General features: G+C 37.3%; 1 protein-coding gene across 50 annotated transcripts in view; it reads right to left on the reverse strand.

Moving 5' to 3' along the window:
• Positions 1-26,889, reverse strand: part of shot (dystonin-like protein short stop) — a 956,738-nt gene that overhangs the window by 59,207 nt on the left and 870,642 nt on the right. For 42 of the 50 annotated variants that reach the window (XR_011392260.1, XM_070087199.1, XM_070087187.1 and 39 more), the window contains 11 exons: positions 22,800-22,937; positions 16,941-22,300; positions 16,388-16,542; positions 16,148-16,159; positions 10,175-11,978; positions 8,797-9,156; positions 6,112-6,311; positions 4,682-4,747; positions 2,049-2,102; positions 347-415; positions 1-132 (listed from right to left, as the gene is read on the reverse strand). Coding sequence is in view for 49 of the 50 variants with exons in the window: in XM_070087199.1 (XP_069943300.1) it covers positions 1-132; positions 347-415; positions 2,049-2,102; positions 4,682-4,747; positions 6,112-6,311; positions 8,797-9,156; positions 10,175-11,978; positions 16,148-16,159; positions 16,388-16,542; positions 16,941-22,300; positions 22,800-22,937 (8,350 nt within the window). In the remaining variant the exon portion in view is untranslated. The remainder of the gene's footprint in view (positions 133-346; positions 416-2,048; positions 2,103-4,681; positions 4,748-6,111; positions 6,312-8,796; positions 9,157-10,174; positions 11,979-16,147; positions 16,160-16,387; positions 16,543-16,940; positions 22,301-22,799; positions 22,938-26,889) is intronic. The other 8 variants (XM_070087204.1, XM_070087188.1, XM_070087177.1 and 5 more) reach the window with 7 other exon arrangements.

The following is a 26,889-nucleotide window of genomic DNA, read 5'->3' on the forward strand; positions in this document are numbered from 1 at the left end:
CTGCTCTTCCTCCCGCCTGCTGCAGCAGCACCAGCAGAAGGCGTTGGTGTGGATGTGGCAAAGCGCAAGTGCGTAAGTGGCCAGTCTCTTTCACGATCAGCTCCAGGTGAGGACTCTCGTGGTGGTGTTGTTCTAATGGTAATGTTTGTATTTACAATAAGTTGTTAGCAAGAAAAAATGAGGAAAGTTTTGTTGTGCACCTGTACTAAAGTTTTACTTAAAATAAAGCAAATATAACACTGGATCTGTCAAAGTGTATGTAAATGTCACACACGTCAAGACCATATAAATGCATTAATATAAACAAAGACGTATAAAAGCTTTATCTCTACGGATATTTGTGTACCTTGCTCCATACATCCATGGTCGCGGATACTCCCGTGTAGGGGTGATCTCACGTGCTGGTGATGAGCGGCTAAAGAAAGCAAATTATTACGTTCAATCTTTGCAATACAAATGATTTATGTTAGGTACACTAACTTTTCTGTATCATGCAACAGGAAGAAAATTAATATATGCACATTCTATCGTTCTGTTAGTAACTATTACCTAAATTTCCAATTACTGTATTTTAGTTCAAATTTCATCTTCCATTAGCAGCATTCTGTATATACAAAAACAGTTTTATATTTTGTTGTAAGAAAAATATACTGTTATGATATTGTATCATGCTATGAAATTGCAAGGAGACAACTGGATTAGATAAAGCTTTTCCTCTTGTAACAAATTATGATTTAGCCAAGAAATGTCAGGCATCCCAGACATGTTAAGGCATTAGAGTTTTTCATGTCATGTATTATTTTGTTCTGTGCCCATCTTTAACCCAATTTGGCAATATCAGATAATGTTTAGAAACACAAGAAAATACAATACCATCAATGATAATTAATCCTTTCAACAAAAGACTCAAATTTCTCAAATTTTAATTTGATTTCCCTTGTAACAAACTACCATTACTAAATTACTTAAAACAGGAAAAGGAAGGGAGTCCTAAAGTTTTGAATGGAATGAATGGAATACAATAAAAATGCAATTTCATTGTTAATACTATTATCCAATATTTTACTTCACATTGTATAAGTATATTTATACTGACAGACTGTGGGAATAAGATGTGTGCACAATCAATGCACTTATCAAAGGAGGCTTTTCACCACTGGTGGCTTCCTCAATGCTAATACAGAAACAGTGTGTCTACCTACTTATCTCTGACAATGCTACCTGTCTTTCTGTTTTGCACATTATCTCTCTCTCTTATACAGTATATACCATTACTCACGAAATCGTAATGACACGATTGCAAACAAACCGTACCACAGGCAGGGATAGAACCCGCGATCAGAGAGTGGTATGGTTTATATACCATTTGTAGTTATCCCCGTATTAAGACTGGAAGAAAAAAGAAAAAAGAAAAGAGAAAAGAGAGAAAAGAAAAGAGAAAAGAAAATAAAAAAAGAAAAAAAAAAGATAAAAGAAAAAAAGAAAAGATAAAAGAAAAAAAGAAAAGAGAAGAAAGAAAAAAGAAAAAAGAAAAAAAAAGAAAAAAAGAAAAGAGAAAAGAAAAAGAAAAAAGAAAAAAGAAAAAAGGAAAGAGAAAAGAAAAGAGAAGAGAAGAGAAGAGAAGAGAAGAGAAGAGAAGAGAAGAAAAGACCCCTTCAATAAATGTCTTACACGTTCATGCATCTCATTCCCACTTCACTTCATATTTCCAACACTATTCTATTTCAATATTTGTTTCAATTTAGGGAAATCTAAACTTATAATTTATTATACCATGCCTTAATGAGATCCAAATACTAAGCATTTTGCTTGGCAATTTGTACAGCACTACCTGCAACTTTGCAGACACTTTGTACAATAAGCCTGAAAAATAATACATTAAGCAACAGGATTAAAAGACTATAAAACTGATGGGTTTTCATGAACAGTCTGCAAACAAATTAATAGTAATGTTAGTTTAGTGTAAAATGTGTGTAAATACTACAAAGGTTAGTAGGATCGAATTTACATTAGGGGGAAGTGAAAAAAAAGGAGATGCTCATTGTTACCTGGACTTTCGAGATTTAGGCCCTGGTGAAGATTCTCGATCTGGACTGATACGACTACAAAAAAGGGAGAAAAACACATTAATGTTAAGATTATGCCTTATGCACCAATATCAAATTTTTATGAATGCATTAGACAAGTTGCAAATATACATAAACTAAGTATATACCACATTCAGTCACCAAGACATATATAAAATGAAAAGGACTAATGTGGATCAAAATCATCTGATTAATCAAGAAAGGAATCCCAAGTCTCTTATACTGAAACTTCACAGTACAACAATCTTGAGTTATTAGGAACTTACAATTATCTCCTCCTTTCTACCTTTCCTTTCCTTTTCATTTACTCCCTTCTTTACAACCCATCTCCCTCCTTTTGCTTGCTCATTTACTCTTCACCTTGTTCCTTCTCCTCCTCATCTACCCTTTGAATTAGTATTAATGGCAGCATTGAGAAAAAATCTATGTTTAATACAGCTATCTTCTCCATATTTACACAATATACCCAAGAAACTTAATTTCTACATACTAAACCAAATATTCTAATTAGTAGAGTATTAGCAAAATTAACAGCTTTGACACTTTAAAATACCTAGAGAAGCTGAACATTAACAGCTTCAGAGAGCACAATGAATTGCCAGCTTGATTCAACATAGAAACAAGAAATCAAATTATGCACCCACAAACAGTAACATTCATCAAATGTTAACAATTACAGACCATTTTTACCCTACCAATACTCTCAAAAATATTTAAGAAATGCCTAAGCAGCTGTACATGTACACCTTACTCCTTGGCACAGACCTAAACAATAAGCACAAATGATGCAATATTCAAAATACTTCGCAGTTATTTAGCACTTTAACCCTTTGAGGGTTGAGACCCCTGCTCATAAACTTGCTCCCAGTGTCGAAGAATTTAAAAAAAAAAAAAAATTCTTATGAAATGATAGAGAATCTTTTTCCAAAGGTAATGAAACCAAAAGCGCAAAACTATGGAAAATTTACAGAATTACGTTAACACAAAATTAGCGGTTTCAGCGATATGCACACATCAGCAATTTCACCCACTTTAAGCCTTATTCTGGGCCAATTCCACTGTTCCTGTTGACCCAACTCATAGCTGTTCAGCTAATCTCTTTATTCTATCAATTGAATACAAGAAACTGCCCATTTACCTATTTCAACTACCCAATAAAATGATCAGAAATTACTAATTTGGCCAATAAACACAGCAAAATTCAAGAAAGGCCAATTTCAAAATAGGGTCCAGAATAAATAATATAGACATTCCTGACACTAAAACATTTGCTCTGCTCATTAGTAACATCTCCAGGCCCCTCTTATATTATGCTTGCCTTTCATTTTGAATTTTTACTCACACAAAATATAGAAGATTTACTGTTATTCAGAGTACTACACAATGGTAATAATTGTATAAATAATGTCAGTGCATTATCGAGTGCATATCAACCGGCTAGTTGATGTGTACTGGACGCATGACGCAAGTTGTCTACTCTTGAACATCGGCAAAAATCTAATATTTCTGCTACTTTGAGCTCAATTTCAAGCTACTTTCAGTCTGTAAACCAAAATCATCTCTATTTCTGTAACACATCTTCCATTCTATCAAAGGAAACCAAGAATACAACCAAAAAAAATAAGAAAATACACCACAAAGTTGCTGTTTTACACCAAAAACATGTGTCAGATTTTTTTCTCATTATGCACTGCATGCTACAGGATTTTTTTTATACTGTGCACACTGACCATGCAGACCCATTCTCTCATACATAGGCCTACCAGCTTTCTCCCACAAGATTGGAAGCCGCTAGAATTTGGTGCAGCATTACAGAGCCGACCCTGGCTTCAAAGTTGCAATATTATGATACCGACCCTGAAAGGGTTAAAGAAATGAATATCCTATTGAACTTTTTACCGATTAAAAAAAAACTAATACTATTTTTGACCACAATATTTTCCTACTCAAGCTAAATTACTATGGCCTCAGAGGGAACACATACCAGCACTGTATTTTCAGAAACAGACACCAGCATGTAGCCATAAATAATCAGCAGTGCATCAATGAATTTAAGTATCTGATCTAACAGGGTAGGATTTTTTTTTTTCCTCATTGATGTCAATGCTATACCTAATGCTACTGAACATCTGTAATGCTGACCTACGACATTTTCTGAAAATGTATCACTTCTACACTTTTTATGAGAATTTATGAAGAGGGACCTAAATAGGACATTATTCAACTATGCTTTTGAAAAAATACAAATGCTATATAGTAATTTGGTATCAGTACATAAACTGTAAAAAACAGCACTACATAACAGTTTACTGTACAGTATGAAGTGCATAAAATTGTTGTGAAAACATTTCCAAGATATATTCTCTGTAAAAAATATAACCACTACCACCACAAACAATGCAAAAATAATAAGCTATCCCTACCAGGAACACCACATTATACTAGAACGACCGTCTCTGAATGACTTACTTTCAGGTAATTCACATCTATAATTTAATGGCTTCATATTTCATATATAAACAATCTTTGCATTAGTATGTACCCGAATACAGAATCATGGACAAATAACCTATACCCTGAATTTTAGCTCTCACCTGGACCGTCGTGATGGATAATCAAACTCTGGCGAAGATTCTCTTCCCGGGCTCACACTCTCACGACTGTAACACAGTTATTGTGAAGGCATGCAATGTGCAAAGGAAGCAACACAAAGAACCTAAGTGCTGAGTACTACACAAAACTAGAAATGTAGAACTGTACATATGCATTTGGAAAATAATTCCATAAATACACACGTGACTTCTAAGTACTGATACAAACAAGTTCAGAAAGTTAATTACTGAAATTAATTTTTCCAAATTATTAAAAATATATAACTGAACATTCTGTTTTGCACTTGGTGTATAGCTTTTCCAGTAAATGGAAATATTATTAAGATATAATTTATTCAGACAAGTAAATTTATAAACATTCTTCATTCACTTATAACATCAGATTTCCAAAGTTAATACCTAAAACAAATTTCAGACTAAAACATATAACTCATGAAAATGTACAACAAAATTCTAAAATGAAGCCTTTGATATCCTACAATTAAGTTATTTTCAAAATTAGTAAAGGGAACATTGGTCAATCTATTCAACAAATATATTTAAAGTTACTGCATTACTAAAACTGATGCTAGCTTATCAAACACTGTAAAAGCTAATTATGTATGGTATGCAAAGCACTTTCGTCCGAGGAAATGAACAATTAAAAACTAACATGCCATCAAGGGCAAAAAGATTCTATTTAAAAGAATAAAAACTATTATGAAAAGTTTTTTAAAGCCTGCTGCTACATGATACATACCAATAATCTCTGGCAAGAGAAATGTACAGATGCTTTTGTAAAGTATCAAACCCTATATTACAATGATTCATTAACTTTTATGCAAAGGTTTATGCATTATTTCATGCACAGTGGAAAATCTAATGTAAGGTGTGCCATAATAAGAAGTCTAGTAACCTTGTTCGCTTGTGTTTAAGTTCCAATTTTTTTTTTTTTTTACTATACTCAAACTTTTTAAAAGGCACTTACATAATTTACTGCAAAACATAAAAATTTTAAAACTATGAATCCTACCAAAATATGCTTATTTCAGTACTTAGAATCATGAACCATCTGGAAGAACATATTCATAAATACAATCATGCACTGTATAACAATCAGAAGGATTAGGAAGCAAAAACCTAATAAAAGGCTCACCCAAAGAAAATATTTTGCTATCATTGCCTGATTATAATATGCTGAACTTATAATATAATAACTTCAGTAGTTTCCATGCTCAAACAAATTTTACGTAAGAAGACTGAAAACTAAAACTAAGCTTTCACCAAGAGATGCACCAATATGATGCCAGTTGCTTCACATCTACAAGCCTACACAACTAAATTAAATGTGACAACATGAATATATTTGTTGCCTTACTATGCACTTTTAAAGCTTTCACTCATTAACTAGAAAGAAATGTGTGACAACTTACCCTAGTGATGCTCTTGACCGCTTTTTGCCTTGCTGAGAAAGTGAAGGTCGAGGTTTGGTTGGCTTACAAATGCTTAGCACATCTGGCTCTTTCTTCTGCATTTCATCCATGAATTCTTTATGATCAGTGATGAGAGCCTCAATTGCAGGGATGTCATCAGGCAGGGGTTCTGCTTCCAAGATTGTTAAATTGCTTTCAGCCTGGAAAAATAGATATATTAATAAATGAATAAATTATAAGCAGACATATTTACAAGTTGACTTTTTTTTAAAAGAATTGCCAACGAACCCCAAGTGTTTAAGAAAACTACGGACTTGCAATTACTGTTAAAACTAATGCTTCCAAAATTTAACACCTGGTGGAAAAGATACATAACACATTCAAGTCGTAATCTAATCACCAGTAATGTACACCTTAATGCCCATCAATCTACTGGGCTGCTAACCCATACTGCCTTAGTGAAGCAGTATGGCATGAGCTCTATGTAATTGGTAGAAAGTGGCTCATGGGATCATATGGCAACACTGGAGGTGCTATCTTTCTAGAAACTGAAGGAATCAATTCTAGTAAGGTGAATAGTTTTATGGGGCCAGTGATATGTATAGATGTACACTTTCTATGCTACTGGTTTAACTTAGCTATGAAATTTCATTTCAATCAGAGCAGTACTTTTTGAGTTACACCTTTTAATTCCTAAAGTGCTTATTACAAGCAAATCTTAAAATACCTTTATATTTCAGCCTTAAAAATTTTGATTTCACCGATGATGAGATCAAAGAATACTCATTGTACTGATTACGGATTGGCATGGTACTTGGATTAATTGGTCTACTGAGGGGTGGAAGAGGAAAATTCATTTTCTTTTCTGTGAAGTTGGTGATAAGAACATAAGAAAGAAGGAACACTGCAGCAGGCCTACTGGCCCATGTGAGGCAGGTCCAAGTCTCCTACCGGCTTAAGGCAATGCCTTAACCTAGTCAGGTCAGTCACGTTCACTTAAGGAAGGAACACGGCATCAGACCTAGTAGCACAAGCTAGTCAGATCAAACTCGCATGTGCCCACACCCACTCATGTACTTCTCTAACCTATTTTTAAAACTAAACAATGTCTTAGCCTCTATGACGGTACTTGGGAGTTTGTTCCACTCATCCACAACTCTTACCAAACCAGTGCTTTCCTATATCCTTCCTGAATCTGAAATTTTCCAGCTTAAAGCCATTGCTGCAAGTCCTGTCTAGGCTAGATATTTTTAGCATGCTCTTTACATCCCCTTTATTCATTCCTGTTTTCCATTTATACACCTCAATCATATTTGCCCTAATTGTACACCTTTCTAAGAGTGCAGATTCAGGGCCCTCAGTCTATTCTCACAGGGAAGATTTCTGATACATGGGATCAACTTTGTCATCCTCCTTTTTATGTTTTCCAGTGCATTTATATCCATTCTGTAAAATGGCAACCAGAACTGTGCAGCATAATCTAAATGATGCCTAACCAAAGATATAGAGAGTGGAAGAACAACCTGAAGAGTTCTATTATTTATACTTCTTGATTTAAAGCCAAGGATTCCGTTAGCTTTATTGCGAGCACTTATGCACTGTTGTTTTAGTTTTAGATTACTGCCAACCAGAACGCCTAAATTTTTTTCGCAATCAGTAAAATTAAGATCTACATTATTTAGTTTATATGTGGCATGGTTATGTCCAGCATTTAGAACTTTGCATTTGTCTATATTAAACTGCATCTGCCCCTTCTCCGACCACTGCATCAGTCTATTCAAATCATCCTGGAGTGCTCTGATGTCCTCATTAGAATGAACTGGACAGCCTATTTTGGTGTCAACAGCAAATTTGCCTATGTCGCTATTTATTCCCTCATCTATGTCGTTTATGTAAATTGTAAATAAGGGGCCCAACACTGACCCCTGTGGAACACCGCTAGTAACGTGCCCCCATTCTGATTTTTCCCCCATTTATGCAAACTCTCTGCTGCCTATTTGTCAACCATGCCTCTATCCAGGAAAAAAATTCTCCTAGTCCATGTGCTATAATTTCCTCAATAGCCTCTGATGTGAAACTCTATTGAAAGCCTTACTGAAGTCCATATGCACAGTATCATATTCAATACCAATACCTTAGTGAAGAAATTTAGTAAATTCATAAGACAGGAACGCCCCTTCGTAAAACTGTACTCGGATTCATCAATCAATTTATGCCTTTCAAGATGGTTATGAACTGCCTCGGCAATTATTGATTCCATAAATTTTCTCACTATGGAGGTAAGGCTTATTGGTCTATAGTTCAAAGCTAAGGACCTGTTACATGTAAATAGGTTTACACTTGCCATTTTCCACTTGTCTGGCACTATGCCAGTTTGTAGTGATATATTAAAAAGATTAGCCAAAGGTATGCTAAGTTCCTCTTTACATTCCTTTAAAACCCTTGCAAACAGTTCATCAGGGCCTGGGGATTTGTTAAGCTTTAATTTCTCTATTTGTCCGAGGACCATGTCACTAGTTACCCTAATCGTGCATAGTTTATTATCGTCCAGTTCTGATATATTAAGGGGTGATGAGAAAGTTCATTGCACCCAGATATGACATTATGTATACATTTTTAACTCTCACTCCCTTTTTTAAACCTTTAAAATATTAACAACAGGGAAGCAATAATTTTGCATCTTACTTGAAGAAGCCAGCGCATAAGTTCATCAAGAAGTCCAGCAAGATCACGTAGACTCCTAAGGTGGTCAGCCAATCTAGTCTCTCTCTGCTTGGCCCATGCCATAACTTCCTCCCACCGAGACTGGATAATTGTGATCCAGTGTTTAATAGTTGCAACGCCATCAGGATGAGCTTTAGCAAGGATATCTTCAGCCAAAGCAATTGTATCATCCTTTTCCTTTTCCTTCCGATTCAGTTCAGATAAGAATGCTTCATGCTCAGCAATCTGTTGTCTAGTCTCCTCTTCACCATCTGGCAGTGGTCCAGCATACCTCAGTTTCATCTCAGCATCAGACAACCAATCAAGCAGCATGTGTACAACCTGAAACAGGATACAATAATCAATTTTGTTTGGTAAGAGGGTCAAGGAATGGGCTGGTAATACATATAATATTCAATTTTATTTTTTTTTAACATCTCATGGATCTTTACTGGCACACATACTGTCTTAAGTTGGGACTTTCACAATATTTTTAGATACTTTAACCCTTTCAGTGTTGGTACCATTGGATCACAGCTTTGAAGCCAGTGTCGGTCCCATAGTATGTCATAAGCTCAGCTCAGTCATAAGCTGTGAGTGATAAATTTGGGCCTAGATAGGAGAAAATGGGTCTATGCATTAAGTGTGCACCATATAAAAAATCCTGCAGCACAGTGCATAATAAAAAACTGTGACCATGGTTTTGGTTATATTCTCAGTTTCTTGATCTCATTTGATAAAATGAAGATAGAAACAGAGATGATTTTGATTAATTTCAGGACTGAAAGTAGCTTGAAACTGAGCTCAAAGTAGTGGAAATGTTTGATTTTTGCCAATATTCCTAAGTACACAAATGACATCACTTGTTCAATACATGTCCAACTGGCCAGTCAATTACAGTAATGCAGTAGTCTGCATATAAGTAAATTTTCTATTTTTTATGTGAATAAAAATTCAAAATGAAAATTAAGTGTAATATAAGAGGGGTCTGGAAATGTTTACTTAGTGCCAGGGACCCTATTTTCGAGTTGGCAATTGAATTTTGTATGAAATGGGCCAAATTACCAATTTCTGTTCATTTTACTGGGTAGTTGAAATAGGTAAATGGGCCTATGCATAAATATCGCCAAGACTGCTAACTTTTGCAAGAGCATAATTCTGTAAGTTTTCCATCAAATTTCGTACTTGTGGTTTCATTACATTTGGTAAAAGATTCTCCTCTAATATTTCATAAGATAAAATAATTTTTTTTTTTTTTAATTCCTTGACCCTGGGAGCAAGTTTGCGAGCAGGAGGCACAACACCGAAAGAGTTAAAGAAAAAAAAAGGTAAGAACACTAAAATGACTAAGTAAACAAACCTTATGTAACTGCTCAGCAGCTTGTAATGCTTCTTCTAAACGTCTAGTACGAATTTCTGTTGCTGTCTCAACCCTTTCCCAAGAGCTTACTAGCTCTGAAATTTGTGAACGAATAGTAACAGCATCTTCAGCACTAGCTTTGATTAACAGTTCATCTGCTGTACGATGCACACTCTGAACTTGTACAGAACGGTTCTTGAGTTCAATACAGAAAGCCTTGTGCTGCTCAACTAGTGCCATAACAGTATCAAGATCTCCGTGAACTGGTCCATCATCTACAAGGCCTAACTCAACCTTCTTGAGCCAATCCAGAAGTGCTTGGGTTGCATCCTTAAACTGACCAGTAAAGAGAAGGGCTTCTTCCAGCTTCCTCTGGCGGTCTACACTCTTCTGACAAACACTGTTCCATTTGTTCTTCAAGTCAGTCATCATTTGCTTTAATGTCTCTTCATCGGATTTTGGAGCCTTGTTTTGCAGGCCACGGCCCTGTTTCATTGTACTATCATAGGCTGGCTGCTTGGCACCAAGAGACTTCTGGAATTCCTTGTGCTTTGCAATCTGAGCTTTGATTTTTTCAGGATCATTTCCAACATTTGCAGCTAAGTCATCAAGTGTGTTTTCAGCATCATCAAGCCAAGTGACCAGTTCATTCCAGTTATCATGGAAGTCTTTAGCTTCCTTAAATCCAAGGTCAAGAGCACGCGTTCTCTCTGCCGCTTTGGATACTACCTTCTCCCATCGATGCTGCACAGAAACCAGGAGATTCTTAATAAGGATGACATCTTGCTTTTGACTAAAGTATTTAAGATGGGTTCCCTTTTTATCTAAACTAAGCATCACTTCTCTATGTGCAGTGACATCTTTCTTAAAGCTATTATGTTCTTCAATCTGTATAAGAATGATGTCCAGCACACGAGACACAGGTTGCTGGGAATTTAATAAATTCTCTGCTTCAGTGAGCCAATCAACAAATGCTTGCAAGGCTTCATGGAACTCTGTAGCCTCTTTCAAAGCTATCTCCAACTTTATCTTCTTATCACTGGCACGGTTCATGACACTTTCCCAACGCTGCTTTAAGGTGCGGAGACTATGGTTAAGATTAGTGGCAGCACCTTCCCGAGACCGTTTCAGATATTCCTGGCCTTGCTGAAGAGTAGCTTCTACCTTGGAACGGTTTTCCTCCAAATCATCATATATCTCCATAAAGCGAAGAAGCTGTTCCTTCGCAGTTTCTGGAAGGCCTCCAACTGGCTTAGAGCTTGACAAAGCAGCATCAATATCGCCCAGCCAAAGTAAAAGATCCTGAATTTCAGCTGTGAATATCTGAGCTTCTCTTAGGGCATTTTCCAAATCATTCTGTTTGCCATTTGCTTTATCCTGTAGTTCACTCCACTTTTTACTTAGTTCTGCAAGTTTCTTTTGGGTATTAGAAGCATCTTCAGAGCCTTTGTCAGCTTCAATCAGTTGCCTTCCAGCATCATTAAGTGTATCAACACTGGACTGATGAGCCTGGATGTCATTAATTGTAACCTTTAATTTTGCCAACTCAACTTCAATAACTTGTGGGTCACCAAATACTGGCTTGAGATCATCAACAGTCTTTGTAGTGCGCTCAATCCAGATCATCAACTCTTTCAGAGCATGCTGGAATTGTCCAAGTTTAAGCAAAGCATATTCTAAGTTGCGCTGTCTTTCAACAATGCCCTTGAGCAGCTCATCCCACCGTCGGTTCACTTCGCCCAGGGGTTTCATTATGGCAGCTGCCTGATCAGCTGATGTCCGCTCTTTCAATTCTTGAGCTTGTCTGTAATTAATAGATAGTATTAACACATCATATATACTCCAAGTTCACAGCCACAACTAATTTGTACCAGTACAAGAAAAGCAACATGCAAACATGTTTCTCTCTGTTATATAATCTTTGTGCTACAACTCCAATAATTTCCTTTCATAACTAAATACATTTTTTTAATTTATAACAAATCTTGCTAATATGGTATACAATTGAAAATTCTAAAAAAGTTTAAGATAATCTTCAAAATTCTCAAAGAAATAATATACTCTATGTATACTCTATATAACTTCAAATTGTGAATCTTAAAAGGGGGTCAATGACAGCCCACTTTTTAGATGCTAGCACAGCTAGAAAGCTTCATGCATCATCATATTCTAGCCAGTAAGCAACTGTATTAACTAGTAAAATTTCTAGAAAAAAAAAAAAAAAAAAACATGCATATACAGTAACTATAAAAAATGTGCTGGAAAAAATACACTAATAAAAGCCATGACAAGATAATGGTGTTAACCACACTTACTGGATATTAAAATAAATAGAAAACTAGAATAATGCAAATTTAACAAAAATTCCTCTAAATCCTTTCAAATGTATATTTTAACCCCCTAAACTTGATAAGCATAATTTCATGCTTCAGCAGAGCTGTAATGAAGAAAGATGATGAATCTGGTGGTATTTACCCAAGCCTCTGGCCTTCCTGTCTTTTGAAACCTCTATATAAAAAAAAAAAAAAAAAGAGGGAGGATGAAAAAAACAACTGAATTGTACACACACTAATAGAACAAGAATAAACTTTAAAAAGAGGCACTCCAATTACAGCAGTAGGGCAAAGACTGCTCACAAACATGAAGACAAGCACCAAACAAACTCTGTTAATTATATTAGAAGCCTTCTTACTCACAATATAACTGTATATATGGCAAAATTACTGCTGTTTTAGTACCGAATGATATACATGGTATTTAAGAAGGGTGTATGGCATATAATCAACTTCTTTTTTTAAATCTTGTATAGTATATAAGTGGCAACACATCGATGTACTGTATGTACATCAATACACAAAGCTAGTTTGGTCGGTTATTAAAATGCAAAATAATTAAATATGCCATTTTCTATGAACATGCTTAACAACACACATTAAAAGAATTTTTAAATAGTGTTTTAACTTTGTTGTGTATCTAATGACTTTAATAAACAATGAGAAGATGGGTTAAGACACTCAAGGAATATTTGAAATAACAGTTTCCCAGGAACTTAAAGATTTATTCCTGGAATTTTTTTAATCTGCAATATTATGCAAATTACATGATTTAAAATGTATTTATACTTTGATAAATCCAGGCATCTCTGAGGTATTAAAACTTTATCCTGTAAGTTTAAATACATTACCTAGAAAATTTTTACCATATGATTTTGAGAATAATTTTATTTTTACATTTCAAGTAAATATTTTTTTAAAACTTGTAATTTGAGTGTATATACCAAGGTCCTGCACTGGTTTATTTTTAAAAGAACTGGTGCAATAATTATAGACAAGAGCCAAGCTCCCTCCTTAATATTAATGGTAAATTTTATGTTCTTATATAATCTGCAGAATTGCTCTCAAAACCTAAAGATTTTTTAAAAAATTCTCAGGAATAATTATACGTACAGTAGAGCCCCACTTATACGGCAGATTAGGTTCCAGCCTACTGATGGAAAGCAGACATTGCCGGAAAGCAGAACGCCATTTTTTCCTCTTATAAATGCATATAAATGTCAGACAACAGGCTTACACTAACTTTTATTAAGTTAGTAATAGAACTAGGCATTAAAAAACAATAAAAAGTAAAATACATACACAGTACATTCATTACTTACCTTAAAATATTTGTAGCCTTAATGTAGGGTGAGAAGCGAGTAGTACGTACTTATTTGTAGGAAGTCTAGTGTAGGTAGCCCTGGCTCCCCATCCCAAACCTAATATACAATATGTAAAGGAGCCCAGAGAGAGAAAATACACATACAGTACACTCATTATTTACCTTAAAATATGTGTAGTCTTAATGTAGGATGAAAGGTGAGTAGTATTTATTTGTAGGAAGCCGGTAAATTTAGCTATGTATTCTGCCTGGCTATATAGCTACACCTACCTACATAGCTATACATTATTTAATTGGTCCAGAGCCATATTATTACCATCGACATATAGTGGACCCTCGGATATCGGCTGGTCTGGATATCAGCCACTTTTCTGGCCAAAATTCTATCCTGAATTTCAGCCGTCAACTTGGAAAGCGGCCGTATTGGACATGTCCACCCACCACACATTTCGTTATAATCCATTGTTTTTTGTGGTCGTTTAGCGAGTGCGACTGCGAAATAAGCCACCATGGGCCCAAAGAAACATGTTACATAGTACATGAAAACATGCAATGTTTATACGTGATGTATGTTTAATAATAGTCACTCTTGGGCACATGAAGGTAGTTGTTAGAAATGACTGAACTCAGTGAACATGGCAATAATATGGCTGTGTAGTGTAGCCCAGGGGGGTTACATATGTGTATGTACTTACATCTACTGCTGCCTACACTGACTTCCTACAAATACACCTACCATCCGACTAACGACCTGCTTGACTTACGACCACTCGACTTACGACCGTGTTTTTTATGCCAAATTTCTGGGAAATAAACAACTATTTGTGTTGTACACAGTATTTATCTTAAACCTTACAGTATAAAATACAGTACTAACAACATAAAAAGTAAAGTAAAACATGAAATACCAAAATAAAACAATAAAATAAAGTCATTACAAAAATGTTTTGTTGATATTCAGTAGTAAAGTTTGACTTACGACCGGTATCTCGAAACCGAACTCGGTCGTAAGTCGGATGGTAGGTGTAAACACTAGTCATCTCTTGCCCTACATTAAGACTACAAATATTTTAAGGTTAGTAATTAATGCACTGTGGCAGTAAATGACAAAGAAGGGAAGTAACCCAAGAGGGGGATTCCCATTCGGATTTAGGCCAACCTTCTGGAACAGATTACGGCTGATAACCGAGGGTTGACTGTATGTTGTTCACCGAGTTTAATAGTTTCTAACAACTACCTTTGGATGCCATCATAAACAAAGGGAGAAGTAATGAAAAGAATTCATGCCGAGAATTGTAAACAAAAGCGGAATGTTACGGGAAGTGACTGGGACCAAACTCAGATTCATACACTAAAACGTGTATCAGAAAATATGTAATGTTTTCCCTCCAACCAGCTACCACACCTCATATTTATGTGAAATATGCTATGTAATGTCTTTCTTATATAATTTTGAAGAAAATATCATAGATGGATTAATGACTGTCTATATTAATGTAAAATAAGACATTTAATGTGCCAAAGAGTGATTATTATTATGTACTATTAGTATTATTACTATGGAGTTAAGACTAGAGGAACACTCTTAGTGATTTTAATGTGTACCTACATGCCAGCACAGTGTGTAAGTATATTTCGGTACAGGTACAAGTATAATTATCAGAGTACATATAAAATATGCAATAACTTTAAAACAATTGAAATTTTGGAAAGTTTCCAGACATGAGAGAGAGATGTGCTCACAAAGAATATAAACAAACCGGGTGGGGCGCCACCATATTAGAAAGACGGGAAGCTGTATAGCCAGGTTTGGTCACAATTTGAAATTGCCATATTAGCGTAATGCTGTAAAGTGGGGCCCTACTGTACAGTATTTTGGTAAAGAAATAAAATCAAAGGAGAAAAAAATACCTTTTGATACTGTACCTACAAATTCATAAATTACTTGAAAAGCAGCAATTATATATGCAACTGCACAGTGTGCATGTGTGTGTGTGCATTTTGATAATAGTTAATGCATTCGATGCATCTTTCCACGAAACACTTTTTATATGTATTCAAACATCTCAATCATACATATACAAATATATATCTCCACACTCCCTTACAATCTTGGCTGCATATTTATGTGCCAAGCTGAGGGGGTTAATTACTAAATTGTCTAATTCAAGTTTTGTTGTATCCCATTCACAAAATCAGGCATGAGCATAACACTTTGCAAAAAAGACAAATTCAAATTTTCCAGACAATCACATATCTACAAAGCTTTATTTGCTGTATGTGAAGCCACAGATATAATAAACCAACCTAACTTGCCTTCTTAGACTCCTGGTGTTACATCAGGAGAGGATGTAGGAGAAACACGCTTAGAAAACTGTACTCAGTAAATTAATATTTAATCAATATTTGATTTATTTAATCATCACATTTTCCCTAAAATATAAGTTTATTGTTTTCTTAATCCACATGTAGATTATAAAAATTCAATATAAAATAATCTATAAAAAAAATATTCCAGCAAGCAACAATAAAAGGTTTTATTTCAAGATGCATTACCTGTTCAGGGCTTCAACTTTCACCATGTGGGGATCGACCTCATCCTTAAACTTGTGCAGCTGATTAATTTGTTCTTTGATAGCTTCTATGTCTCCAGCAATGGGGCCCATTCCATTAAATTTATCCTCTGCCTTCTCCAAGAACTCCAACATATTCTGTACGATTAATCTCTAGTCATTATTTGAAAAAGTGGCACTCGTGTTTTATTTTATACTTCCAAATAACCACCTAACACTTAACAGTATTTTTAGTGCTTAGCTGCTCCTGTAGAGCAATTTTTTTTTTTTTTTTTTTTTTTTACAAAGAATGAAGCAACAGATCACATGTATGTGCAAAAGAAAGAAAAAATGTCAAGATTGTAGGGAAATATAAATAATAAAACATTAACTGAAAGGGAACTAATAGACAAAGACTACAAAGTGGTGCTAGATTCTGGGCATAATGAAAACAATGCCTAATTAATGGCAATGCTTCTATGATAGTGACTAACTAGTTTAAGTAATTATTTTTCATACTACAGAAAAAAATAAATCAGCATTAGGCTCTAACTCACCCTTAATGTGTCATGGAATTCCATAGCCTTCTCCATAGCATCAATTAGGTTCTCTTCACGTTTGGCATAGAGAGCAGTGACATTGTCCCATGCATAATCCAAGTCTTCAATGTTCTTCTTAACCTCAGGTTTATCAGCTTCTCCACATAGTGTCATCAAGTCCCGACCAGTTTGGCGAACCTGTTCTACTTCTGGCTTAGTCTGATCTATCTTGCTCTTTATTTGGGATAATTCTTCACGTTGTTGTTTAATGGCTTGTGGTTCCACTGCCACTGGCTCTTGAGCCTTAAGGGTTTCCTGAAGATCCTTCAATGCAGTCATAACATTTTGCAGTTCATCCCAGAACTTTTCAGCCATCGAGAGTGCATCTTCCAGGGACTGGCCACGTTGAGTTGTTGCCATCTGTACCATATCCCATAGCTTATTAAGGCGATCCAGCTTAGTTTTTATGTCCTTCACAGCTGGGTCATTTCGCGAGGCTTTGCTAATGACATCTTCTGCAGCAGCCTTTACAGCAGCAAAGGCAGATTCTTTTCTATCGAGATCATCTATGATACCATTATTTTCTTGCACTTGCTCGTGTATCTTCTCAGGATGGGCCGAGATAGGTTCTGCATTCTTTACTTGGTCAGCAGTCTCAGCCAGAGAAGAAAGCATGCCATCCAATTTGTCAGAGAATTTACTAGTTTCCTGTAAAGCATCCTCTAGAGCTTGACCACGTTCACGAAGTGCATATTTAAGTGCATTGTATCTATCATTATCACTTTCCAAAAGTTCTTGAATTTTAGCTCCATCTTCATCATTAACAAGTTTCAGAAGGGCCCCACCAGTCTTGTTGAGTTTGTCAAGAAGAGGTTTATGGTCTCCAATAGACTGAAGGAATGTCTTGTTCCTCTCCATCTGGCGTATGATTTGATCAGCTCTAAGAGCAGGAGTATCCATCACCATTGCTTCATTTTCCATGACTGCAAGCCAATCATCCAGCTCATGGTGAGTGTCAAAGAAGTGTTCAGCCAGAGGTAAGGCCTGTTCTAATGTAGATAACCTATCTGATGATAGTTTAGAAACTGACTCCATAGTTTCCTTAAGATCATCCATTTTTTCTCTAAGTTCACTGGTGTCTTCATGATGTGGCGACTCTCTCAATACTTTCTTGGCATTGGACAAAACATCTCTTACTCTGCCCTTCTGACTAGCTACATCATCATTCAGAGCCTTGTGTTCTTTCAACTGGATTCTGATTTCTTCAGGATCCACACTTGGAGGTTCAGCTTCACGTATCTGGCCTTCTACCTCACGGAACCAGCCTAGAAGTTCATCTATATCTTGAGTGACTTCCTGTGATCTTTGTTTGGACATATGAATTCTCTCCATTCGTCTCTGAATTTGTTCACAAATTTGTTCAAACCTTCTATTGTCTCTTGTTACTAAGGTCTCAATATTTGAGGCCCCTTCACCTGGAGAAATCTGACATAACTGTGGCCCCACAAGATTTACTGCCTCCACTAATGGACGGTTTTCTTGTATTTCATGAGCCAACCTCTCTATTTCTTCCTCCAACAGCCCTTGACCAGACGAGTCTATGCTTTGAAGTTGACCTTCAACAGACAACATCCATGATCCCAAGCGCTCATGGGCATTGTGGAATTGTTGAACAAGTGGCAATGCTTCATTAGCTGCTTTGTGTAGGTCAGTAGCTTTGGCACTGAGATCATTGTAACGTCTATGTATAGAGTCCAGCTTATCTTTCAACTGAAGAGCTTCATCACTTGAGATGTGTTTCATCAGATTAGAACCAGCATCCATAACCTCAGCCACTTGTTTTTCATGTGAAACTACCTCTTCCCCAAGATCTGTCAGCTCATCCATCTGTTCCAAGAGCTTCTCCACAAATACTGACAAAATGCGATATTTAGAAAGTCTCGCTTCCATTTCATCCATCCATGACAAGAGATCTTCATAGGTAAGTACAAGGTGACGAAGGCCAACCTTAGACTCTTGAAGGAGGCGACCAAGTACCTCCGAATCTTCTACCAACTGCCCATATCTGTCAGTGGTAGCTTGTAATTTGTCTGCTAAAGCATTGGCTTCATCGTCTCCAATAAGACTCATAAGAGCAGTGGCTACATCAGTGAGATCATCAAATGCTGGTTTTTGCCCAAGAATTTCATCATGAAGGTTATCATGTTCATCGAGAAGTTTTTGTATTTTTTCTTCATCAGATGGTACAGTGCTCATCTCCTTTAATTTTTTTTCAGTACGGTCTAGCCATTCAGTAATAGGATTGAGTTTATTCTGGAATTCCTTAGCAACCTTCAGTGTTTCTTCAAGAGCTTCCATGCGCTCTTGTGATCGAGCACTGGCATCATCAAAGCGATTAAGCAAATCGTCTAACTGCCCTTCTACTGCTGCCTTTTCAGATGGCTCCAAATCAGCTGCTAAATTACGGCCCATGGCAAGCAGAGATTGCATTTCATTTTGACGGTCTATGAGCATTTTCCTCAAGAATTTCTGTTCCTGTGCTTGGGCCTTTACTACAGAATATTCTCCAGAGATAGGTGCCTGATTTTCCATCATTTCTTCAAAGTTTCCTAGCCACTGCAGCATGCTATCCAATGCATCCTGGAATTTACCAGATTGCATTAAGCCCTTATCCAAAGCTTTCTCTCTGTCACCAATCATCACTTTCAACTTATTCCAAGACTCATTCATTGCATCAATGTCATTTTCTAGGTCTTGTGTGTTTACACCAGAAGCAGCACTCTGAATGAGGCCTTGTCCTAGTTTGTTACATTCAGTAACCTGCTTTCCGAGAACCTCTACCCTTTCTCCCTTGAAATGCTTGAACTCTTCCTGTTGGGCAATAATGGTGTCTACATCTGCACCCACTGGTTTGAATGTATCTCCTTCCTTATCTGCTTCTTGTATATCATCCATGACAGAGTTGTATTTGTTATAGAAATTATCTAGTTTCTTCAAGACAGTATCAAGTTCCTTTGCACGTGTATCACATCTGTCTTGAATTTTCTTCAATTGTCGTCCAAGCTGTTTAATTTGGTCTTCAGCTGCACGGTTGTTAGGTCCTGTGAATCCTTGTGTGACTAAATCATCTAAAGCTGCTTTAGCATCCTCAATTTCTTCATTCTTGTGGTCAACCTTTGACAGGAAACTCTGAAGTTGGTCAATCTGACTAGAAACAGTCTTCCTGTCTCTTCCAACAGGTCCCATGCGATCAAGTTCATCATCTAAGCTTGTTAATTCTTGACCCACATTTTTAACTAGGGCACCAAACTGATTGACAGCTTGTGATGCCTCTTCCAGATCATGACAGCGATCCTCCAATTTGCCCTTCAAGTCACCATAGCGGTCTGCAAGATTTTCAACCTGTTCCTGGATATGATTAGCATCTGAACCAAGGGCATCAGCTGCACCACACAAATCTTCACCCTTAATCTTTACTTGGTCTACCTGCTTACCAAGTGCATCAGTTTCATCAAGAAGAGCTTTCATCCTCTCTAAAGATTTTGCATCTTTTCCTGCTCCACCAAGTGCATCAAGAGAAGCTAATCTGTCTCCACAGCGTTGTAATGTATGGTCAAGGTCTCTAGCTTTGTCATTGAAATCTGCCAATTTTGCCGCAACATCATCTAGGTCTTGAGCACGTGCAAAAACAACAGCATTAAGGTGGTCCCAGCGTTCTTTCATAAATGCAAGAGCATCTTCAACACCTTCATGATCAGTATCCGTACATGAAATCAGTTTTTCACCAGCAGTTCTGTTGTTCTCATATTCTCCACTACGGCGAGACACTTCATTCTTGAATGATTGTATTTCCTTTATCTGCTTATCAATGGCTTTCTTTGCAAAGGCAATAGGTTCTAAAGATTGTACTCTCTCTTCAGCCTTATCTAGCCAAGGATTGAACTTGTCCTGCTGACTGTGGAACTTTTTACAAGTATCCATGCATTTCTGTAGTCTTGTGCGACGGTCTACAGCCGTCTTACGAACATTATCCCACTCTTTTTTGATAGCATCCAGTGTATCTGATAACTGACGATTAAGATCCTTACGGGACGATTTTGCAACAATATCTTTACCTTTATTGATCATCATTATGACCTCATGTTCTTTAGCCATAAGATCCTTATAGATGGGTTCAAAGTCACTAACTTGATTTGACAATAGATCTCTATCTGCAGAAACTAACAGACGATCCTTTAAATGAGCTACTTGATCTGCTAGCCATTCTTGAATATCCTGGCACGATTGGCCAAACACCTCTTCATCTCTGAGTGATGCCTCCAGTTCAGATTTACGGTTACCTAGTTTCTTTTCAAGATGGTTAAACATCTTGTTGAGCTGAGTTATTTTAGACTTTATATCAGTCTTAGAAGATGGATCAGATAAAATAGATATAAGGTGCTCACCAAGACCTTCTAGATCAATCAAAGCGCCACGTGCTTTCTCCAAACCTTTTTCCAGTGCATTGACAGCCTCTATCTGCTTAGCAGAATCTGCACCACCAGCAGTAACTTCATCAAAATCATCACCTAACTTTGTAAGGGCATCATGTAATTTGTTGTAATTATCATAAAAGTCTGTACTGGCATCTGAAGCTGCATTGAGAGCAGAATTACGAGTATCTAGCTGACCAATTAGCTCTGTCCATTTATTGTTGATAGCATCCAATTTGTCATTGATTTTCTTTGCACCCATTGAGTTTGGTTCACATACTCCAATAATTGCATCACCTGAGTCATTAAGATCGCTGAGTTTTGGTTCTTGTGCCTGAAACTCATCTCTCAACACCTGCACTTGCTGAGCCTGCATTTGTACCATACGAGGATCTGATGCTATTGGCCCAAGTACAGTCATCATTCTGTCTTTTGAACTAAGCCAGTTGTTCAGAGAATCATAACTCTCAAGGAAATCCTTTGTATGTTCTAAGAAACTAAGTCGATCTTTCAAGCGACCCTGAAGTTCTTTATAACGATCACTTATAAGGTCTACTTGATCCTTCAAGATATCAGCACCTGGAGCTGTTGGTCGCTTTTTAATCAGTTCTGCCACCTGAATTTTCAATGAATCCAAAGCTGGCTGTTTCTCAAGAAGATCATCTAATATAGCCTTACACTGTCTATTATGCTTGTCAGCCTCTTCCCTGGTAGTAGGTACCGCTTCTCGTGGCATACTGCGCTCAGACTTTTCTAGAGTTAAGGTGATAGACCTAATGTTTTCTGCCAACTTCTTCAATTCATCTTTCATAATATCCAAATCATTCTGGCGATCAGTAAGCCTCATTCCAATCATATCATAACGGTTGTTAACCTGCATCAGTTCCTTTTGGATAGGACTCATATCTGTCAATATATATACAAAAAAAAAAAAAACATTAAAAATCATTTGCAACGAAAAAATTTAATTATTTATTTAAGGTACACCGTAAGACATAAAACCCACATAATGGGTTCAACTTAAAATTATACAATCAAAATTTTTAAGTTTAAGCTTACTGTTTAACATTTAGAAAAAAAAAAAAATAGCCACCCAAGCAGCAAGACAAAAAAGCCTAGAGCTTTTCCCTCTTCACCCATCATGCTTAAACTTTGTACACGGCTTGCCATAAATGGAATTAGTGTAACAAAGCTGTTGAACTGCATGGATGATTAAAGTGACTAACCTATTTTCATGATACCAAAACAGTATTCAAAAAATACAATTTTACTCTCTAAAAAAATTTTTTTACTAAACTGTCTAATCATACAAGCTTATTCTCTTTTTAATATCATATACAAGCCTTCAACATTGTAATCTCATTGCACAAAGTTCATGCAACAAGCACTGGCATGGTTGACTAACCATCAAGGTGGTATCCTTCTTGTGATGTGCGCCTGCTAGCATAACCGCCTGGGATGGGAGACATGGGCCCAGAGCCGTTGAATCCCATCATCTTTGGAGATGGTGAGGGACTGCGTGCATCTTGTGACACTCGCCTCACTACAAACACACACAAACCCCAACAAAATGCATCATCCATACTAAGCAAATAAAACAAAGATCATAAAGCTCTCTAATGTCATCCCAGAACCTCTCCAGAACCATCATGGCAACAAAGATATCACTACGTTGAAGCCAGACTAAACATACAAATAACGTATAACACATTATAATATTGTAAGCAATTAATACAAATATTTATGAAAAGGTTCTGGAATATACATCAAAATAAGATGCTGAAAATGTGCAGTTTAAAGCAATTAGATAGTATAATGTAGAAATATGGTATATAGTTGTGACTAGTCACTTTATATAATGTGTAGCTTCTTATATAAATTTAAAAGAGGCATGTTAAAGCACATTCCCTCACGTAAGGACTTTTGCAGAATTTTGAAAAAACTGCATGTGTGTAGGGTATTTGAACCTCCTTGTGAAAAGCACTCACATGAGGTAATGGGGAAGAGCTAGGTCGGTTGGTTTAAGAATAGGAGTAAAGAACCAAATTCGTGGGCCTTGCTTATTAACCATTAAAAGACTGGTATAATTAACTCACGAAATCGTAATGACACGATTGCAAACAAACCATACCCTGGCCGGGATTGAACCCGCGGTCAGAGAGTCTCAAAACTCGGGTTCAATCCCAGCTGGGGTATGGTCTGGTATAATTAATCCCCAACTAATGGGTCTTTATTTATGTGAATTTCAAAAGAGTTCCTAGTACCTCCAAAAAGAGTACATTTCATTTGCTAATTACCTATGCTGGACTAGTTACAGTGGACCCCCGCATACCGTCGCCATCACATAACGTACAATCCGCATACCGCTCGCTTTTATCGCAAAAATTTTGCCTCGCATACCGCTCAAAAACCCGCTCACCGCTCTTCGTCCGAGACGCGTCCAATGTGCGCCCTTAGCCAGCCTCACATGTGCCGCCGGTGGCATTGTTTGCCAGCCTGCCTCCGCGGTAACATCCAAGCATACAATCGGAACATTTCGTATTATTACAGTGTTTTTGGTGATTTTATCTGCCAAATAAGTGACCATGGGCCCCAAGAAAGCTTCTAGTGCCAACTCTACAGCAATAAGGGTGAGAATTACAATAGAGATGAAGAAAGAGATCATTGATAAGTATGAAAGTGGAGTGCGTGTCGCCGACCTGGCCAGGTTGTACAAGAAACCCAAATCAACCATCGCTACTATTGTGGGCAACAGAAAGGCAATCAAGGAAGCTGTTCTTGCCAAAGGTTTAACTGTGTTTTCGAAACAGAGATCGCAAGTGATGGAATATGTTGAGAGACTCTTATTGGTGTGGATAAATGAAAAACAACTAGCAGGAGATAGCGTCTCTCAAGAGATCATAAGCGAAAAGGCTAGAAAGTTGCATGAGGATTTAATTAAAAAAATGCCTGCAACTAGTGATGATGTGAGTGAATTTAAGGCCAGCAAAGGTTGGTTTGAGAGATTTAAGAAGTGTAGTGGCATACATAGTGTGATAAGGCATGGTGAGGCTGCCAGTTCGGACCACAAAGCAGCTGAAAAATATGTGCAGGAATTCAAGGAGTACATAGACAGTGAAGGACTGAAACCTGAACAAGTGTTTAATTGTGATGAAACAGGCCTGTTTTGGAAGAAAATGCCAAGCAGGACCTACATTACTGAGGAGGAAAAGGCACTCCCAGGACATAAGCCTATGAAAGACAGGCTTACTTTGTTGATGTGTTCCAATGCTACTGGTGATTGCAAAGTGAAGCCTTTATTAGTGTATCACTCAAACTCCCAGACCGTTCAGGCAAAAGAATGTCCTCAAGGAGAATTTGTGTGCTGTGGAGGGCAAACAGTAAGGCATGGGTCACTAGGGACTTTTTCTATGACTGGTTACACCATGCATTTGCCCCCAATGTGAAAGATTACCTAACTGAAAAGAAATTAGAACTTAAGTGCCTCCTGGTGTTAGACAATGCCCCTGGTCATCCTACAGACGTGGCAGAGCGACTTTATGGGGACATGAAATTCATTAAGGTGAAGTTTTTGCCTCCTAATACCACTCCTCTCCTGCAGCCCATGGACCAGCAGGTTATTGCAAACTTCAAAAAACTGAAAGGTGCTTTGTAGTGACCTCAGAAACTCAACTGACTAAGAGAGTTTTGGAGAGAGCACTTTAATATCCTCAATTGTGTAAACCTTATAGGTAAGGCTTGGGAGGGAGTGACTAAGAAGACCTTGAACTCTGCTTGGAAGAAACTGTGGCCAGAATGTGTAGACAAAAGGGATTTTGAAGGGTTTGAGGCTAACCCTGAGAGGATTATGCCAGTTGAGGAATCCATTGTGGCATTGGGAAAGTCCTTAGGGTTGGAGGTTAGTGGGGATGATGTGGAAGAGTTGGTGGAGGAGGACAATGAAGAACTAACCACTGATGAGCTGATAGATCAACTTCAACAGCAAGAGGCCAGACCTGAGGAAACTGGTTCAGAGGAGGGGAGAGAGAAATTGAAGAAGTTGCCTACTACAAAGATTAAGGAAATCTGTGCAAAGTGGCTTGAAGTGCAAACCTTCATGGATGAAAATCACCCTCACACAGCTATTGCAAGCTGTGTTGGCAACCTGTACACTGACAATGTTGTGAAACACTTTAGGGAAGTCATAAAGGAACGAGAGGTACAGGCCACTATGGACAGATATGTTGTGCGAAAGAAGTCCAGTGACTGAAGCTGGTCCTCGTGGCATTAAAAGAAGAAGGGAAGTAACCCCAGAAAAGAACTCGACACCTCAAGTCTTAATGGAAGGGGATTCCCCTTCTAAACACTAACACTCTCTCTCCCCTCCTCCCATCCCATCAATCATCACCAGATCTTCAATAAAAGTAAGTGTCATGTAATTGTGCATGCCTTTTTCAGTTTGTGTGTATTAAAATTAACATTTCATGTGGTAAAATTTTTTTTTTTCATACTTTTGAGTGTCTTGCACGGATTAATTTGATTTCCATTATTTCTTATGGGAAAAATTCATTCGCATACCGATCATTTCTCATAACAATGAGCCCTCTTGCACGGATTAAAGTCGCTATGCGGGGGTCCACTGTACTTCTTGCACATGTATGACTGATTTTGGTGTGATTTCCATTTATGCTCCCTCAGTCCTATACCAATTTTTTTTTTTTTTTTAAATATTCTTTATCCATGTTGCAATTACCTTCAAGTACTTTCAATGTTATGCCCATGCTAGTGAGAGTGAGAGAGGGAGACAATAAGGCAGGAGGAGGTGCATTTCCTTCTTAAATCGCTTGGCCAAGAAAAGGCTGTGGGCCCAGACAAGCTGAGCCCAAGATTGCTGAGATGATGTGCAGACCAGCTAGCAGCACCTCTAACTCGCATCTTTCAGCGCTGCCTAGTACAGGGTAAATGGCCCTCTCTATGTAAAGAGGCAAAAGTAGTCCCTGTTCACAAAAAGAAGAGCAGAGCAGAAATCAGCAACTACAGAACAGTATCACTCCTGTCAATCACTGGTAAGATCCTTGAGACAAATAATCTCAAGACAAATGACAGTTCTTTGACTACCACTCACTACTTTGTGATGGTCAATATGGCTTCAGGAAAGGTTACTCTGCTGCTGATCTGTTGTTAAACCTCTCCACCAAGTGACACCAGTCACTGGATGAATCCAAAGTCAGCTGTGTGGTAGCAATGGACACTGCTGGCGCTTTCGACCGGGTGTGGCACCAGGGCCTCTTAGCAAAACTTCAAGCACTGGGAATTGCAGGCTCTATGTTATGTCTCCTCAGTGATTACCTTCATGGTAGATCTCTAAGTGTAGTTCTCAATGTAACGGAATAAGCAAGACATCCTATTGGAGCAAGTGTTCCACAAGGAAGCGTACTGGGACCGTTGTTATGTAATGTCTACTTCAACGACCTTCTTCATCTCATCCCAGAATCACATGCATATGCAGACGACTG

The sequence above is a fragment of the Cherax quadricarinatus genome, chromosome 21 (assembly GCF_038502225.1).
Source record: "Cherax quadricarinatus isolate ZL_2023a chromosome 21, ASM3850222v1, whole genome shotgun sequence".
In the NCBI taxonomy this organism is placed as follows: domain Eukaryota; kingdom Metazoa; phylum Arthropoda; class Malacostraca; order Decapoda; family Parastacidae; genus Cherax; species Cherax quadricarinatus.